At 57.7% G+C, this 18,555-nt stretch overlaps 3 protein-coding genes across 3 annotated transcripts in view; all 3 read left to right on the top strand.

Moving 5' to 3' along the window:
• Positions 1-4,296, top strand: part of LOC120922721 (coatomer subunit beta-like) — a 24,865-nt gene extending 20,569 nt beyond the window's left edge. The window contains exon 18 of the mRNA XM_040334762.1: positions 3,970-4,296. Within this exon, the coding sequence (XP_040190696.1) occupies positions 3,970-4,296 (327 nt within the window). The remainder of the gene's footprint in view (positions 1-3,969) is intronic.
• LOC120922722 (coatomer subunit beta) overlaps positions 3,620-18,555 on the top strand; it is a gene marked incomplete at its 3' end in the record, with an annotated part of 31,816 nt that continues 16,880 nt past the window's right edge. Inside the window, 13 exon segments of the mRNA XM_040334763.1 lie at positions 3,620-3,727; positions 6,751-6,897; positions 8,858-9,087; positions 9,469-9,638; positions 10,862-10,976; positions 11,299-11,391; positions 12,783-12,920; positions 14,183-14,302; positions 14,413-14,520; positions 14,605-14,751; positions 16,042-16,187; positions 17,357-17,453; positions 17,539-17,699. Of these exon segments, the coding sequence (XP_040190697.1) occupies positions 6,807-6,897; positions 8,858-9,087; positions 9,469-9,638; positions 10,862-10,976; positions 11,299-11,391; positions 12,783-12,920; positions 14,183-14,302; positions 14,413-14,520; positions 14,605-14,751; positions 16,042-16,187; positions 17,357-17,453; positions 17,539-17,699 (1,616 nt within the window).
• Positions 6,904-8,049, top strand: LOC120922723. The gene is made up of 2 exons (XM_040334765.1): positions 6,904-7,803; positions 7,953-8,049. Exons 1-2 carry the CDS (start codon positions 6,959-6,961, stop codon positions 8,047-8,049), a joined length of 942 nt encoding a protein of 313 aa, XP_040190699.1. The 5' UTR covers positions 6,904-6,958.

Below are 18,555 nucleotides of genomic sequence, written 5' to 3'. Positions count from 1 at the left end.
GATACAGAAGGGGGACGGAGGATGAGGACACGATACAGAAGGGGGACGGAGGATGAGGACACGATACAGAAGGGGGACGGAGGCTGAGGACATGGAAGGGGGACGGAGGCTGAGGACACGATACAGAAGGGGGACGGAGGATGAGGACACGATACAGAAGGGGGACGGAGGCTGAGGACACGATACAGAAGGGGGACGGAGGCTGAGGACACGATACAGAAGGGGGACGGAGGCTGAGGACACGATACAGAAGGGGGACGGAGGCTGAGGACACGATACAGAAGGGGGACGGAGGCTGAGGACACGATACAGAAGAGGGACGGAGGCTGAGGACACGATACAGAAGGGGGGACAGAGGCTGAGGACACGATACAGAAGGGGGACGGAGGCTGAGGACACGATACAGAAGGGGGACGGAGGCTGAGGACACGATACAGAAGGGGGACGGAGGCTGAGGACATGGAAGGGGGGACGGAGGCTGAGGACACGATACAGAAGGGGGACGGAGGCTGAGGACACGATACAGAAGGGGGACGGAGGCTGAGGACACGATACAGAAGGGGGACGGAGGCTGAGGACACGATACAGAAGGGGGACAGAGGCTGAGGACACGATACAGAAGGGGGACGGAGGCTGAGGACATGGAAGGGGGACAGAGGCTGAGGACACGATACAGAAGGGGGACGGAGGCTGAGGACACGATACAGAAGGGGGACGGAGGCTGAGGACACGATACAGAAGGGGGACGGAGGCTGAGGACACGATACAGAAGGGGGACGGAGGCTGAGGACACGATACAGAAGGGGGACGGAGGCTGAGGACACGATACAGAAGGGGGACAGAAGACTGAGGACACGATACAGAAGGGGGACGGAGGCTGAGGACACGATACAGAAGGGGGACGGAGGCTGAGGACACGATACAGAAGGGGGACAGAGGCTGAGGACACGATATAGAAGGGGGACGGAGGCTGAGGACACGATACAGAAAGGGGACGGAGGCTGAGGACACGATACAGAAGGACGGAGGCTGAGGACACGATACAGAAGGGGGACAGAGGCTGAGGACATGATACAGAAGGGGGACGGAGGCTGAGGACACGATACAGAAGGGGGACGGAGGCTGAGGACACGATACAGAAGGGGGACGGAGGCTGAGGACACGATACAGGAGGGGGACGGAGGCTGAGGACACGATACAGGAGGGGGACGGAGGCTGAGGACACGATACAGAAGGGGGACGGAGGCTGAGGACACGATACAGAAGGGGGACGGAGGCTGAGGACACGATACAGAAGGGGGACGGAGGCTGAGGACACGATACAGAAGGGGGACCGAGGCCGAGGACACGATACAGAAGGGGGACGGAGGATGAGGACACGATACAGAAGGGGGACGGAGGCTGAGGACATGGAAGGGGGACGGAGGCTGAGGACACGATACAGAAGGGGGACGGAGGATGAGGACACGATACAGAAGGGGGACGGAGGCTGAGGACATGGAAGGGGGACGGAGGCTGAGGACACGATACAGAAGGGGGACCGAGGCTGAGGACACGATACAGAAGGGGGACGGAGGATGAGGACACGATACAGAAGGGGGACGGAGGATGAGGACACGATACAGAAGGGGGACGGAGGCTGAGGACATGGAAGGGGGACGGAGGCTGAGGACACGATACAGAAGGGGGACGGAGGATGAGGACACGATACAGAAGGGGGACGGAGGCTGAGGACACGATACAGAAGGGGGACGGAGGCTGAGGACACGATACAGAAGGGGGACGGAGGCTGAGGACACGATACAGAAGGGGGACGGAGGCTGAGGACACGATACAGAAGGGGGACGGAGGATGAGGACACGATACAGAAGGGGGACGGAGGATGAGGACACGATACAGAAGGGGGACCGAGGCTGAGGACATGGAAGGGGGACGGAGGCTGAGGACACGATACAGAAGGGGGACAGAGGCTGAGGACACGATACAGAAGGGGGACAGAGGCTGAGGACACGATACAGAAGGGGGACGGAGGCTGAGGACATGGAAGGGGGACAGAGGCTGAGGACACGATACAGAAGGGGGACGGAGGCTGAGGACACGATACAGAAGGGGGACGGAGGCTGAGGACACGATACAGAAGGGGGACGGAGGCTGAGGACACGATACAGAAGGGGGACCGAGGCTGAGGACACGATACAGAAGGGGGACGGAGGATGAGGACACGATACAGAAGGGGGACGGAGGCTGAGGACATGGAAGGGGGACGGAGGCTGAGGACACGATACAGAAGGGGGACCGAGGCTGAGGACACGATACAGAAGGGGGACGGAGGATGAGGACACGATACAGAAGGGGGACGGAGGATGAGGACACGATACAGAAGGGGGACGGAGGCTGAGGACATGGAAGGGGGACGGAGGCTGAGGACACGATACAGAAGGGGGACGGAGGCTGAGGACACGATACAGAAGGGGGACGGAGGCCGAGGACACGATACAGAAGGGGGACGGAGGATGAGGACACGATACAGAAGGGGGACGGAGGCTGAGGACACGATACAGAAGGGGGACGGAGGCTGAGGACACGATACAGAAGGGGGACGGAGGCTGAGGACACGATACAGAAGGGGGACGGAGGCTGAAGACACGATACAGAAGGGGGACGGAGGATGAGGACACGATACAGAAGGGGGACAGAGGCTGAGGACATGGAAGGGGGACGGAGGCTGAGGACACGATACAGAAGGGGGACAGAGGCTGAGGACACGATACAGAAGGACGGAGGCTGAGGACACGATACAGAAGGGGGACAGAGGCTGAGGACACGATACAGAAGGACGGAGGCTGAGGACACGATACAGAAGGGGGACGGAGGCTGAGGACACGATACAGAAGGGGGACGGAGGCTGAGGACATGGAAGGGGGACGGAGGATGAGGACACGATACAGAAGGGGGACCGAGGCTGAGGACATGGAAGGGGGACGGAGGCTGAGGACACGATACAGAAGGACGGAGGCTGAGGACACGATACAGAAGGGGGACGGAGGCTGAGGACACGATACAGAAGGGGGACGGAGGCTGAGGACATGGAAGGGGGACGGAGGATGAGGACACGATACAGAAGGGGGACCGAGGCTGAGGACATGGAAGGGGGACGGAGGCTGAGGACACGATACAGAAGGACGGAGGCTGAGGACACGATACAGAAGGGGGACGGAGGCTGAGGACACGATACTTCATGATTTATATCAATATTACTGTTATTATTATTAATATTCATGATTTATATATTATTATTCGTATTATTAACATAAATCCTGAATAAAAATAATTATATATAAATCCTGTATAATGATAATAATAATAACAATAATATAAATTCTGGTTATTAGTATTGAGTTGAGCGGTCCTCGCCGCGGCCAATCAGATGTCCCCCCCTCATTCTCCGGCGCTCTGGTTGGACAATACTGGTGCCATTCAGCACTGATGTCGCCACAGGGTGCGGTCAATTGGCTTCCAACGTCACTTCCTGCGACTTTGTAACAACTTCCGGTCACCCAACGCGGAAATCCGTCAATCTGCGTTCCAGCTTGTCCGTACTTCCGCCTTCCTGCGTTCCGGGGTGACGGAAGTTCCGGCGCTTTGTGGGCGGGGTTACGCACAGTCGATGTGTCCGGAGCTCTTCCACGTCACCGAGCCGAGACCTGCTATAACCGGGCGGGAGCAGGTAGAGTACAGGGCCCGGGGCCCCTCAGCTTCACCCCCCCCTGACCTCCTCTTCAGGGGCCCCCGATACCTCCCTGTGTACCGGATGTGTGTCCTCCTCACCTTTCCCCTCCGGGGCCCTCAATCCTCCGGGAATAGAAGCCTCGGGGGCCCCTCAGGCCCGGGGATCCGGTTCTGGGTCACCAGAGAGGAGGGAGAGGCCTGTGATAGGAGACTGTCCGAGAACAGAATGTGTCCAATCAGAGGAGGAGGGAGACATGTGACAGGAGAGCGCAGAGACTGGAGAGACGTGTGACGGGAGAGCGCAGAGACGTGAGAGCGCAGAGACGTGTGACGGGAGAGCGCAAAGACAGGAGAGTGCAGAGACTGGAGAGACGTGTGACGGGAGAGCGCAAAGACAGGAGAGTGCAGAGACTGGAGAGACGGGAGAGCGCAGAGACGTGTGACAGGAGAGCGCAGAGACAGGAGAGCGCAGAGACGTGTGACAGGAGAGCGCAGAGACAGGAGAGCGCAGAGACGTGTGACAGGAGAGCGCAGAGACGTGTGACAGGAGAGCGCAGAGACGTGTGACAGGAGAGCGCAGAGACGTGTGACAGGAGAGCGCAGAGACGTGAGAGCGCAGAGATGTGTGACAGGAGAGTGCAGAGACAGGAGAGTGCAGAGACAGGAGAGACAAGTGACAGGAGAGTGCAGAGATGTGAGAGTGCAGAGACTGGAGAGACGTGAGACTGGAGAGACGTGAGACTGGAGAGACGTGAGACTGGAGAGACGTGAGACTGGAGAGACGTGAGACTGGAGAGACGTGAGACTGGAGAGACGTGAGACTGGAGAGACGTGAGACTGGAGAGACTGGAGAGACGTGAGACTGGAGAGACGTGAGACTGGAGAGACGTGAGACTGGAGAGACGTGAGACTGGAGAGACGTGAGACTGGAGAGACGTGAGACTGGAGAGACGTGAGACTGGAGAGACGTGAGACTGGAGAGACGTGAGACTGGAGAGACGTGAGACTGGAGAGACGTGAGACTGGAGAGACGTGAGACTGGAGAGACGTGAGACTGGAGAGACGTGAGACTGGAGAGACGTGAGACTGGAGAGACTGGAGAGACGTGTGACGGGGGAGCGCAGAGACTGGAGAGACGTGTGACGGGGGAGCGCAGAGACTGGAGAGACGTGTGACGGGAGAGCGCAGAGACTGGAGAGACGTGTGACGGGAGAGTGCAGAGACGGGAGAGACGTGTGACGGGAGAGTGCAGAGACGGGAGAGCGCAGAGACTGGAGAGACGTGTGACGGGAGAGTGCAGAGACGGGAGAGACGTGTGACGGGAGAGTGCAGAGACGGGAGAGCGCAGAGACTGGAGAGACGTGTGACGGGAGAGTGCAGAGACGGGAGAGCGCAAAGACTGGAGAGACGTGTGACAGGAGAGCGCAGAGACTGGAGAGACGTGTGACAGGAGAGTGCAGAGACATGTGACAGGAGAGTGCAGAGACTGGAGAGACGTGTGACAGGAGAGCGCAGTGACAGGAGAGCGCAGAGACTGGAGAGACGTGTGACAGGAGAGTGCAGAGACTGGAGAGCGCAGAGACGCGAGAGGGGTGACGGGAGAGCGCAGAGACGCGAGAGGGGTGACGGGAGAGCGCAGAGACGCGAGAGGGGTGACGGGAGAGCGCAGAGACGCGAGAGGGGTGACGGGAGAGCGCAGAGACGCGAGAGGGGTGACGGGAGAGCGCAGAGACGTGAGAGGAGGGAAGAGGCCTGTGATAGGAGACTGTCTGGGTACAGATCTTGTCCAATCAGGAGAGTGCAGAGACGGGAGAGACGTGTGACGGGAGAGTGCAGAGACGGGAGAGTGCAGAGACAGGAGAGACAGGAGAGTGCAGAGACGGGAGAGTGCAGAGACAGGAGAGACAGGAGAGTGCAGAGACGGGAGAGTGCAGAGACGTGAGAGGGGTGACGGGAGACTGGAGAGACGTGAGAGGGGTGACGGGAGAGCGCAGAGACGTGAGAGGGGTGACGGGAGAGCGCAGAGATGTGAGAGGGGTGACGGGAGAGTGCAGAGACGGGAGAGTGCAGAGACGTGTGACGGGAGAGTGCAGAGACTGGAGAGACGTGAGAGGGGTGACGGGAGAGCGCAGAGACGTGAGAGGGGTGACGGGAGAGGGCAGAGACGTGAGAGGGCAGAGACGTGAGAGGGCAGAGACGTGAGAGGGGTGACGTGAGAGGGGTGACGGGAGAGTGCAGAGACGGGAGAGTGCAGAGACGTGAGAGGGGTGACGGGAGAGCGCAGAGACGTGAGAGGGGTGACGGGAGAGCGCAGAGACTGGAGAGATGTGTGACGGGAGAGCGCAGAGACTGGAGAGAGGGGTGACGGGAGAGCGCAGAGACGCGAGAGGGGTGACGGGAGAGTGCAGAGACGGGAGAGACGTGTGACGGGAGAGTGCAGAGACGGGAGAGACGTGTGACGGGAGAGTGCAGAGACGGGAGAGACGTGTGACGGGAGAGTGCAGAGACGGGAGAGACGTGTGACGGGAGAGTGCAGAGACTGGAGAGACGTGTGACGGGAGAGTGCAGAGACTGGAGAGACGTGAGAGGGGTGACGGGAGAGTGCAGAGACGTGCGAGGGGGTGACGGGAGAGTGCAGAGACGTGCGAGGGGGTGACGGGACAGTGCAGAGACGTGCGAGGGGGTGACGGGAGAGCGCAGAGAGGGGTGACGGGAGAGCGCAGAGAGGGGTGACGGGAGAGCGCAGAGAGGGGTGACGGGAGAGCGCAGAGAGGGGTGACGGGAGAGCGCAGAGAGGGGTGACGGGAGAGCGCAGAGAGGGGTGACGGGAGAGTGCAGAGACGTGCGAGGGGGTGACGGGAGAGCACAGAGACGTGAGAGGGGTGACGGGAGAGCGCAGAGACGTGAGAGGAGGGAAGAGGCCTGTGATAGGAGACTGTCTGGGTACAGATCTTGTCCAATCAGGAGAGTGGGGATGTGTGACAGGAGACTGCAGTGCCAATCTGTCCTTTTCTTATCCAGGGCCACCTACCTGCCGCACAGCGATCCCCATTGGACGGCGTAGAGAAGTGGCAGCCATGACGGCGGCAGAGAATGTTTGTTACACCCTCATCAATGTCCCTCAGGACTCCGAACCTCCGTCTGAGATCAGCCTGAAGACCGACCTGGGTAAGGACCGCCCCCTATCAGAAGACTGCCAGCTCCCACTACATTGGCTGGGGGAGGTCACATGGTGTCAGAAGACTGCCAGCTCCCACTACATTGGCTGGGGGAGGTCACATGGTGTCAGAAGACTGCCAGCTCCCACTACATTGGCTGGGGGAGGTCACATGGTGTCAGAAGACTGCCAGCTCTCACTACATTGGCTGGGGGAGGTCACATGGTGTCAGAGGACTGCCAGCTCCCACTACATTGGCTGGGGGAGGTCACATGGTGTCAGAGGACTGCCAGCTCCCACTACATTGGCTGGGGGAGGTCACATGGTGTCAGAAGACTGCCAGCTCCCACTACATTGGCTGGGGGAGGTCACACGGTGTCAGAAGACTGCCAGCTCCCACTACATTGGCTGGGGGAGGTCACACGGTGTCAGAAGACTGCCAGCTCCCACTACATTGGCTGGGGGAGGTCACATGGTGTCAGAGGACTGCCAGCTCTCACTACATTGGCTGGGGGAGGTCACATGGTGTCAGAAGACTGCCAGCTCCCACTACATTGGCTGGGGGAGGTCACACGGTGTCAGAAGGCTGCCAGCTCCCACTACATTGGCTGGGGGAGGTCACACGGTGTCAGAAGGCTGCCAGCTCCCACTACATTGGCTGGGGGAGGTCACATGGTGTCAGAAGGCTGCCAGCTCCCACTACATTGGCTGGGGGAGGTCACATGGTGTCAGAAGACTGGCAGCTCCCACTACATTGGCTGGGGGAGGTCACATGGTGTCAGAAGACTGCCAGCTCCCACTACATTGGCTGGGGGAGGTCACATGGTGTCAGAGGACTGCCAGCTCTCACTACATTGGCTGGGGGAGGTCACATGGTGTCAGAAGACTGCCAGCTCCCACTACATTGGCTGGGGGAGGTCACATGGTGTCAGAGGACTGCCAGCTCCCACTACATTGGCTGGGGGAGGTCACATGGTGTCAGAGGACTGCCAGCTCTCACTACATTGGCTGGGGGAGGTCACATGGTGTCAGAAGACTGCCAGCTCTCACTACATTGGCTGGGGAGGTCAATGGCAATCCAAAATGATACAGTTGTCACCAGAACAGAGAGAGGTGAATTCCTCCTATGGGGGATGCCCTTGGGTGTCTGGGACAGGATGTGAAGGGAAATCTCCCCCCAGTGGGGACACAGATGGGGGAATCTCTCCCCTCCAGTGGGGACACAGATGGGGGAACCCCCCCTCCAGTGGGGACACAGATGGGGGAATCTCTCCCCTCCAGTGGGGACACAGATGGGGGGAATCCCCCCCCCCCTCCAGTGGGGACACAGATGGGGGAATCTCCCCCCCCCTCCAGTGGGGACACAGATGGGGGAATCTCCCCCCCTCCAGTGGGGACACAGATGGGGGAATCTCCCTCCCCCCCCAGTGGGGACACAGATGGGGGAATCTCTCCCCCCCCCTCCCAGTGGGGACACAGATGGGGGAATCTCTCCCCCCCCCTCCCAGTGGGGACACAGATGGGGGAATCTCCCCCCCCCTCCAGTGGGGACACAGATGGGGGAATCTCCCCCCCCCCCCTCCAGTGGGGACACAGATGGGGGAATCTCTCCCCCCCCCTCCCAGTGGGGACACAGATGGGGGAATCTCCCCCCCCCCTCCCAGTGGGGACACAGATGGGGGAACCCCCCCTCTCCAGTGGGGACACAGATGGGGGGGAATCTGGCCGGGATTGTGATTTTCTCTCTCTCTCTCCCCCCCAGAGGGGACACAGATGGGGGAATCTCTCCCCCCCAGAGGGGACAGAGATGGGGGAATCTCCCCCCCCCCCCAGAGGGGACACAGATGGGGGAATCTCCCCCCCCCCCAGTGGGGACACAGATGGGGGAATCTCCCCCCCCAGAGGGGACACAGATGGGGGGGGGGGGAATCTGGCCGGGATTGTGATGTTTTTCTCTCTCTCTCCCCGCAGAGAAGGGAGATGTGAAGTCGAAGACGGAGGCCCTGAAGAAGGTGATCATTATGATCCTGAATGGAGAGAAGCTCCCGGGACTCCTGATGACCATCATCCGCTTCGTCCTCCCCCTTCAGGATCACACCATCAAGAAGCTTCTCCTCGTCTTCTGGGAGATCGTCCCCAAAACCACCCCAGACGGCAAACTGCTGCAGGAGATGATCCTCGTCTGTGACGCCTACAGGAAGGTAAGTCCCGCCTACCGCGCACTCCTCATCGATGGGTCTCTGTACTTCTCTAGGCAATGCAGGCAGATCATGGCTGGTGGGAGGGGCTTCCTGAATACATCTCAGCCCAGTACTCCAAGAGCTTTCAGTCCTGATGAAAGCAGTGGGTGGGCATGTGGGAGGAGCTATGCAAATAATAAAATACCTTGGTGGGTGGGTGTCGGGGGGAGTGGGCGTTGCTAGGCAAGCTGTATTTGCATGCTGACCGCCCACCTGTGATGCTTTCTGATTGGAAGAACTGAAATCCAGTGCGTGAAAAGAGGCGGGACAATCAAGATGGGGAGGGAAGAGCTTTTATTTGTACAATGTACCTACCGGCTCTTTGTGTTCCCCCCCCTCCAGGATCTCCAACACCCCAACGAGTTTATCCGAGGCTCCACCCTGCGATTCCTGTGTAAGTTGAAGGAGGCGGAGCTGCTGGAACCCCTAATGCCGGCCATCCGGGCGTGTCTGGAGCACCGCCACAGTTATGTCCGACGCAACGCTGTGCTCGCCATTTATACCATATACAGGTGAGAGCATCTACTAGTGATGTATGGCCCCTCCCCTCAGGGTGGGGCTTCCTGTCCTGATATATGGATCGTATATACAGGTGAGAGCATCTACTAGTGATGTCTGGCCCCTCCCCTCAGGGCGGGGCTTCCTGTCCTGATATTTGGATCGTATATACAGGCGAGGGCATCTACTAGTGATGTCTGACCCCTCCCCTCAGGGCGGGGCTTCCTGTCATGGGTCATATACAGGTGAGACACGAGCGTCTGCTACTGATGTCTGACCCCTCCCCTCAGGTTGGGGCTACCTTGTGGTGTAGTGGGTAGCACTCTCGCCTGGCAGTAAAAAGGGTCACTGGTTCGAATCCCACTCACGACACTACCTGCGTGGAGTTTGCATGTTCTCCCTGTGTCTGTGTGGGTTTCCTCCGGGTACTCTTTTTTCCTCCCACACTCCAAAGACATGCTGGTAGGTAAATTGGCCCCTAGTATATGAATGTGAGTTAGAGACCGTAGATTGTAAGCTCCTTGAGGATAGGGACCGATGTGAATGTACAATGTATATGTAAAGTGCTGCGTAAATTGACAGCACTCTATAAGTACCTTAATAATAATATATGGGTCATATATACAGGTGACATACGAGTATCTGCTAGTGATGTCTGACCCCTCCCCTCAGGGTGGGGCTTCTTGTCCTGATATATGGGTCATTTTTATATATAGATATATAATCATATACAGGTGAGACATGAGAGCATCAACCAGTATTGTCTGACCTCCTCCCCTTGGGGCGGGGCTTCCCATTCTGATATATACTTGAGGTCATGTATACAATTTACAGGTGAGACCTGAGAGCATCCACTAGTGATGTCTGACCCCTCCCCTCAGGGCGGGGCTTCTTGTCCTGATACATGGGTCACACTTGCCATATATACAGGTGAGACCTGAGAGCATCCACTAGTGATGTCTGACCCCTCCCCTCAGGGCGGGGCTTCTTGTCCTGATACATGGGTCACACTTGCCATATATACAGGTGAGACCTGAGAGCATCCACTAGTGATGTCTGACCCCTCCCCTCAGGGCGGGGCTTCCTGTCTATCGATCATGTAATTGGCTCTAGTGAGATGTTTTGGGAAGAGTGTAAGGTGTGAGATCTGCTGCAGACCAGTCCAGACATTTGAAGAGGACCTGTCCTGTCTTGTAGCACAACCTCTGAGACTTGACACATAACTCTCATTTTCCAGAAACTTTGAGCACCTGATTCCGGACGCCCCGGAGCTCATCCACGACTTCCTGGTGAATGAGAAGGACTCCAGCTGTAAGAGGAACGCTTTCATGATGCTGATTCACGCTGACCAGGTATGACGCGCCTGTACTCCGCCTACCGCTACCACCAAGACCGTTCATTGGTCAGGGAGGAAGGGGGCGGGGAACTGAATAGAACTACAAATTTCCCTCCTTTTTCGATATTTTATGTTTATCTTCTTCTTTCTTTCTTCTTTTTTCTTTTCTGTCATTTCTTTAAGTTGGTGACGGGGTCTCTTTATCAGACCTGTATGGTGGCCCCTCCTGTCCCGCTGGGTACAGCGGCTCTGAACGCGGTGACAGGGGGCGGCTCACACCTTGTAGGTTGTGATTATATATACGGTGAGTGTAACGCCTTGTCTTTCCCTCCCCCCAGGACCGCGCCCTGGACTACCTGAGTACCTGTATAGACCAGGTCCACACCTTCGGGGACATCCTACAGCTGGTCATCGTGGAGCTCATTTATAAGGTGGGTGAGGGGAGAAACTGCCCTCTTCATTATACAGCCTGGATCTCCTCCCCCGTCCATTATACGGCCTGGATCTCCTCCCCCGTCCATTATACGGCCTGGATCTCCTCCCCCGTCCATTATACAGCCTGTATCTCCTCCCCCGTCCATTATACAGCCTGTATCTCCTCCCCCGTCCATTATACAGCCTGTATCTCCTCCCCCGTCCATTATACGGCCTGGATCTCCTCCCCCGTCCATTATACGGCCCGGATCTCCTCCCCCGTCCATTATACAGCCTGGATCTCCTCCCCCGTCCATTATACGGCCCGGATCTCCTCCCCCGTCCATTATACAGCCTGTATCTCCTCCCCCGTCCATTATACAGGCCGGGTCTCCCCCCCCCCCCCCGTCCATTATACGGCCTGTATCTCCTCCCCCGTCCATTATACAGCCTGTATCTCCTCCCCCGTCCATTATACGGCCCGGATCTCCTCCCCCCGTCCATTATACGGCCCGGATCTCCTCCCCCCGTCCATTATACGGCCTGGATCTCCTCCCCCGTCCATTATACAGGCCGGGTCTCCTCCCCCGTCCATTATACAGGCCGGGTCTCCTCCCCCGTCCATTATACAGGCCGGGTCTCCTCCCCCCCCCCCCCCCCGTCCATTATACAGGCCGGGTCTCCTCCCCCGTCCATTATACAGGCCGGGTCTCCTCCCCCGTCCATTATACAGGCCGGGTCTCCTCCCCCGTCCATTATACAGGCCGGGTCTCCTCCCCCGTCCATTATACAGGCCGGGTCTCCTCCCCCGTCCATTATACAGGCCGGGTCTCCTCCCCCGTCCATTATACAGGCCGGGTCTCCTCCCCCGTCCATTATACAGGCCGGGTCTCCTCCCCCCCCCCCCCTCCATTATACAGGCCGGGTCTCCCCCCCCCCCCCCCCCGTCCATTATACAGGCCGGGTCTCCTCCCCCCCCCCCCGTCCATTATACAGGCCGGGTCTCCTCCCCCCCCCCCCGTCCATTATACAGGCCGGGTCTCCTCCCCCCCCCCCCGTCCATTATACAGGCCGGGTCTCCTCCCCCGTCCATTATACAGGCCGGGTCTCCTCCCCCGTCCATTATACGGCCCGGATCTCCTCCCCCGTCCATTATACGGCCCGGATCTCCTCCCCGTCCATTATACGGCCCGGATCTCCTCCCCCGTCCATTATACAAGCCGGATGTCCTTCCCCCGTCCATTATACAGCCCTGATCCCCTCCCCCTGTCCATTATACAACCCGGATGTCCTCCCCCCCTGTCCATAATACAGCCTGGATCCGGATACACGGGGAGTTTATAGCAAAGAGATGTTCTGTGCGTCGTTTTTATATCCTCTCTCCCTCTCTCTCTCTCTCTCCCATCAGGTGTGTCATGCCAATCCCTCCGAGCGAGCCCGCTTCATCCGCTGTATCTTCAACCTTCTGCAGTCCTCCAGTCCAGCCGTGAAATACGAAGCAGCCGGGACTTTGGTCACTCTGTCCAGCGCTCCCACCGCTATCAAGGTAAACCCCAAATACCTACAGAGATCAGGAGCAAGTCAGTGCCATTTTATATATTTATAATCCTAGGCTAATGACCAGACAAGAAACAGGAAGTGGGCTGTACAAGAGATTTACTGACAGAATAAAAAATGTTACTATCCAAAGTTAAAACAAGAAGATTTAATAGATGGGAAAAATGAAAAAATTGAGGAGACTGTCGCTGGCTCTCTGGTCAGGGGTGGCTGTCGCTGGCTCTCTGGTCAGGGGTGGCTGTCGCTGGCTCTCTGGTCAGGGGTGGCTGTCGCTGGCTCTCTGGTCGGAGGGGGTGGCTGTCGCTGGCTCTCTGGTCAGGGGTGGCTGTCGCTGGCTCTCTGGTCAGGGGTGGCTGTCGCTGGCTCTCTGGTCGGAGGGGGTGGCTGTCGCTGGCTCTCTGGTCAGGGGTGGCTGTCGCTGGCTCTCTGGTCGGAGGGGGTGGCTGTCGCTGGCTCTCTGGCCGGAGGGGGGGGGTGGGTGGCTGTCTCTGGCCGGGGGGGGGGGGGTGGGTTGCTGTCGCTGGCTCTCTGGCCGGGGGGGGGGGGGGGGGTGGGTTACTGTCGCCGGCTCTCTGGCCGGGGGGGGGGGGTGGGTGGCTGTCGCTGCTCTCTGGCCGGGGGGGGGGGTTGGCTGTCGCTGGCTCTCTGGCCGGGGGGGGGGTTGGCTGGTCGCTGGCTCTCTGGCCGGGGGGGGGGGGTTGGCTGTCGCTGGCTCTCTGGCCGGGGGGGGGGGTTGGGCTGTCGCTGGCCCGGGGGGGGGGGGGGGGGGTTGGCTGGCTGTCGCTGGCTCTCTGGCCGGGGGGGGGGGGGTGGGTGTCTGTCGCTGGCTCTCTGGCCGGGGGGGGGGGGTTGGCTGTTGCTGGCTCTCTGGCCGGGGGCGGTGGGTGTCTGTCGCTGGCCGGGGGGGGGGGGGGGGTGGCTGTCGCTGGCTCTCTGGCCGGGGGGGGGGGGTTGGTGGCTGTCGCTGGCTCTCGGGTCAGGGGGGTGGCTGTTGCTGGCTCTCGGGGTCAGGGGGGTGGCTGTTGCTGGCTCTCTCGGGTCAGGGGGGTGGCTGTTGCTGGCTCTCTTGGGTCGGGGGGGTGGCTGTTGCTGGCTCTCTCGGGTCAGGGGGGTGGCTGTTGCTGGCTCTCTTGGGTCGGGGGGGGTGGCTGTTGCTGGCTCTCTCGGGTCGGGGGGGGGTGGCTGTTGCTGGCTCTCTTGGGTCGGTGGGCCCCTCTGTCTGACTTGTCACTGTCTGTCTCTTGTCCTCAGGCTGCCGCTCAGTGCTACATCGATCTAATCATTAAGGAGAGCGACAACAATGTCAAGCTTATTGTTTTGGATCGTCTGGTGGAACTGAAGGACCATCCCTCCCATGAGCGCGTCCTGCAGGTGGGTTCTCGTGTTTTGTACGAGGGTCATGCTGCCGTTGGAAGTCGGATTCTGGTTTGGTGATGATATATGTGCTCGGTGTTCAGTTTCCGCTCTTCTCTCTCTCTCAGGATCTGGTGATGGACATCTTGAGGGTTCTCACCACACCGGACCTGGAGGTTCGCAAGAAAACTCTACAGCTGGCTCTGGATTTGGTGTCCTCCCGGAACGTGGAAGAGGTGGGGCCCTTCATTGTCTGCAGAGTCTCTGGAGTGTCTTCATGGAGGGTCGGAGGTCTCATGGTTGTCCTGTTCTTTTTGTAGTTGGTGATCGTCCTGAAGAAGGAAGTCATAAAGACAAACAACGTGACGGAACACGAAGACACAGACAAGTACCGGCAGCTATTGGTGCGGACTCTCCACTCCTGCAGCGTCAGATTCCCGGATATGGCTGCTAACGTCATCCCGGTGGTAGGTACCACATTCACAGTCAGTCCCGAGTGTGGGCAGGGATAGCGAGATACACCGGGGACACTGACCCTCGTTTGTGTCTGGGTGACCACGCCAGGGACACTGACCCTCGTTTTGTGTCTGGGTGACCACGCCGGGGACACTGACCCTCGTTTTGATTCTGGGTGACCACGCCGGGGATACTGACCCCCCTGTGTGTCTGGTAGAGGTCGACCGATATGGGTTTTTCTCTGGCCGTTGCCGATATTTGGAAATCACGGCGGCCGATGGCCGATATGTGTTGCCGATTTTTGCTGCCGATTTTTTTTATTTTTTTTCCTCATCTCAAAAAAACCTATGGTGGAGAGGAGATAATTGTTTAGGGTGGAGAGGTGGGGTGCAGCCTGTCAGTGCCCACCAGTGCCACCTCATTCGTGCCCACCAGTGCAGCCTATCAGTACCACCTCATCAATGCACCAGTGCATCCCATCATTGCCCACCAGTGCATCTCACCAGCGCATATCACCAGTGCATCACCTCTTTGGTGCCAACCAGTGCATCACCTCATCAGTGCCAAACATCAGTGCCCACCAGTACAGCCAATGTCATTCACTGCCACCTCATCAATGCCCACCAGAGGAGCGCTCCAGTCTCCGTTCCATCTCCTAGCACAAAAAAGCTCCATTTGTCCCTGGCGTGCTGCCCCGCCTCTGCCTACAATCCCCAGAATGCAGAGCGGGCCAGGACAGCCAATCGGCGGCGGCCGCTGCCAACGTCATCCACTGTAAAAAAAAACGTCCCCTGACGTGCTGCGCGCCCTGCCTCTGCCTACAAACCCCAGAATGCCAGCCCGCGCTGCATTCTGGGGTTTGTAGGCAGAGGCAGGGCGCGCAGCACGTCAGGGGACGTTGTTTTTTACAGTGGAGGATGTCGGCAGCGGCCGCCGCCGATTGGCTGTTACAGGCCCGCTGGTTGGCTGCCGCGCTGGGTGTACCAAGATGGCCGCGACTCCGGAGCTAGTCCGAAGCCGCGGCCTTTCCTGATGCTGTGACCGCGGCGGCAATCCGCGGATTGCCGCTGCGGTCACAGCATCAGGAAAGGCCGCGGCTTCGGACTAGCTCCGGAGCCATGGCACCGCTAGCGGCCATGTTAAATATCGGCCCAATTTGGAAAAAAATCGGCCGATGCCGATTTCTCCAAAACGGCCAAATATCGGCCGATTATATCGGCCTGCAGATATATTGGCCGACCTCTAGTGTCTGGGTGAACCTTTTCTTCCTGAGTAATGCTCTCCTTGTTAATATTTTGCAGCTGATGGAATTCCTGAGTGACAGTAACGAGGCCGCAGCTGCCGATGTCCTGGAGTTTGTTCGGGAGGCCGTTCAGCGATTCGATAATTTACGAACACTAATAGTGGAGAAAATGCTGGAAGTTTTCCACGCCATAAAGACAGTCAAGTAAGTGAAAAGCCATTGATAGTGGGATTAGGGGGGACTCTGTTCTTTTATTTTTTATTTTTTTTTTCCACCATCACTTTTATTCCCATCACAAGCAATTAGGGGTGCAACGGATCAAAAAACTCACGGTTCGGATTGTTCCCCGGATCAGGAGTCACGGATCGGATCATTTTTCGCATCGGCAAAAAAAAAAAATAATTTCCCCCCCACTGTAATATCCCCCCCCCCCCCTCCCCCCCAACTGTAATATCCACCCCCCCCCCCCCACTGTAATATCCACATCCCCCCCCCCCCCCCACTGTAATATTCACATCTCCCCCACTGCAGTGACGTTACTAGGGTTGGTGTCACCCGGTGCAGAAAAAAATCGATTCACCCCCCCCCCCCCTAGGTAGTAACGGGCAGGCAGACACCCCCCTAGGTAGTAACGGGCAGGCAGACACCCCCCTAGGTAGTAACGGGCAGGCAGACACCCCCCCCCCCCCCCCAGGTAGTATGACTCCCAGCGGTGTGTCCCACGAGTGCTGGCTCCTCCTCCTCTGTGGGTGTAAACAGAGAGGAGGGCCGCGGCTTCGGCCTAGCTCCGGAGCCGCGGTCATAACATTAGGAAAGGCCTCGGCCTAGCTCCGGAGCCGCGACGATCCGCGGGTCACAGTGTGTGCCGATCCGAATGGGGTGACCTGTTCGGATCACGGATCAACTGTGATCCGTTGCACCACTACAAGGAATGTAAAAATTCCTTGTGATAGAAATAAGGGGTGGCAGGTCCTCCCTTTTTTTTTTTTTTTTTTTGGGGGGGTGTAAAAGACCCCAAATCTCTCCTCCTAGCTTTTTTGAAAGCATCAGATAAAAAAAAAAAAAAGTTTACCTTCACACTAGACCGGAAGTGATGTCGTGACATAGCTCCAGTCCTCCAAGATCATAGAGGTGTGCAGAGATGATCTGGTCTCCGTTTACCTCTGTGACCAGCCGCACAAACCATCGGATCATTTCCCCGGGTCTCGCCGGTGTTTCTCGGGCTTAACGTTCTCACCAGTGAGCCGAGGAGATGATCCGATGGAGATGACCAGAGAATGCGAAATATAAGCCGATCTCTTCAGATTTGTGTTCTAAACGTAAAACAAGAGCGTTTCTTCACACAGCAGAACTAATACAGAATCCTATTTCAGAATTTATCGAGGAGCGCTTTGGATTTTGGGAGAGTATTGCAGCACAAAGGAAGATATCCAGAGCGTGATGACTGAAGTGCGCAGGTCTCTGGGAGAGGTGGGTATCATCCAAAAGATTCCGTTTCTCCCCCGCTTTGTACAGAGGCAGACCTTCATAACACGAGGCGTTCCCTTGTCTGTAGGTTCCCATCGTGGAGACGGAGATCAAGAAGGAATCCGGGGAGATGAAAACGGAGGAGGAGGTGACCGTCGGCTCCACCCAGAGGCTGGTGACAGAAATGGGCACATACGCCACCCAGAGCGCACTCAGCAGTGCCAGGCCATCAAAGAAAGAGGAGGAGAGGTTTGTTGGGGTTCTGCAATTCTTTGATATGGGGGGGGGGGATGTGTGTGTCTGTCTGGGCAAATGTTTTGGGGTTGATTTGCTTAAACTGGAGTGTGCAAAATCTGGTGCTGGCAGCCAATCGGCTTCTTGAATAAAGCTTTAATAATCTGGAAGCTGATTGGTGCAGCTGTGCATAGAAACCAGATTTTGCACTCTCCAGTTAAAGTAAATCGACACCCCCAACGTATCTTTGCAAAGCTGATCTGCCAGAAATCCAGTGAGCTCCTGATCTCTTGTAGTGAGATGATAACACAATGCCTTTTGCAGTGCCGAAATTCTAACCTGTGTTCTTTCCTGCTGGACTGCGAATCACTTCCCCCCATCTCCATGGCATAAGGGGGGGGGGGTTCTGTAGTCCAGCTAAAGAGACCTCTGGGAGGACTGGCAAAAGTATGAGGTACGCTACTCCAAACCAGTGGCGGCCGGTGCTCAAAATTTTTGTGTATCGGTACTTGTACTCTTTCTTTAAAATTTTATCGGCGCAAACCTACCTGAATCATCCAAACTGCGTGAACAGCAAATCCCTGCCTAGGAGCCTTCTGCTACGCTTAAAGCGGGGGTTCACCCTAAAACATCTATATACCGTTACTTCCAGCATACTGCTGACATCAACAGTATGCTGTATTTTTTTCACTGTACTTACGTTTTTTTTCGTTCTTTTCACCCGGCTTCCGGGTTCTCGCTCCCCCGAGGAGTAAACGTTCATAAGAAGAGGCATCGATGATTGACGTGCGGGTAAAGCGCGTCACGCCTTCCGAAAATATCCGAGATGGGATTCGGCACTTTACGGCGCCTGCGCAGTCAGCTCTGCAGG

The sequence above is a fragment of the Rana temporaria genome, unplaced genomic scaffold (assembly GCF_905171775.1).
Source record: "Rana temporaria unplaced genomic scaffold, aRanTem1.1, whole genome shotgun sequence".
Lineage (NCBI taxonomy): Eukaryota > Metazoa > Chordata > Amphibia > Anura > Ranidae > Rana > Rana temporaria.
This window is presented reverse-complemented; position numbering and strand designations above follow the sequence as displayed.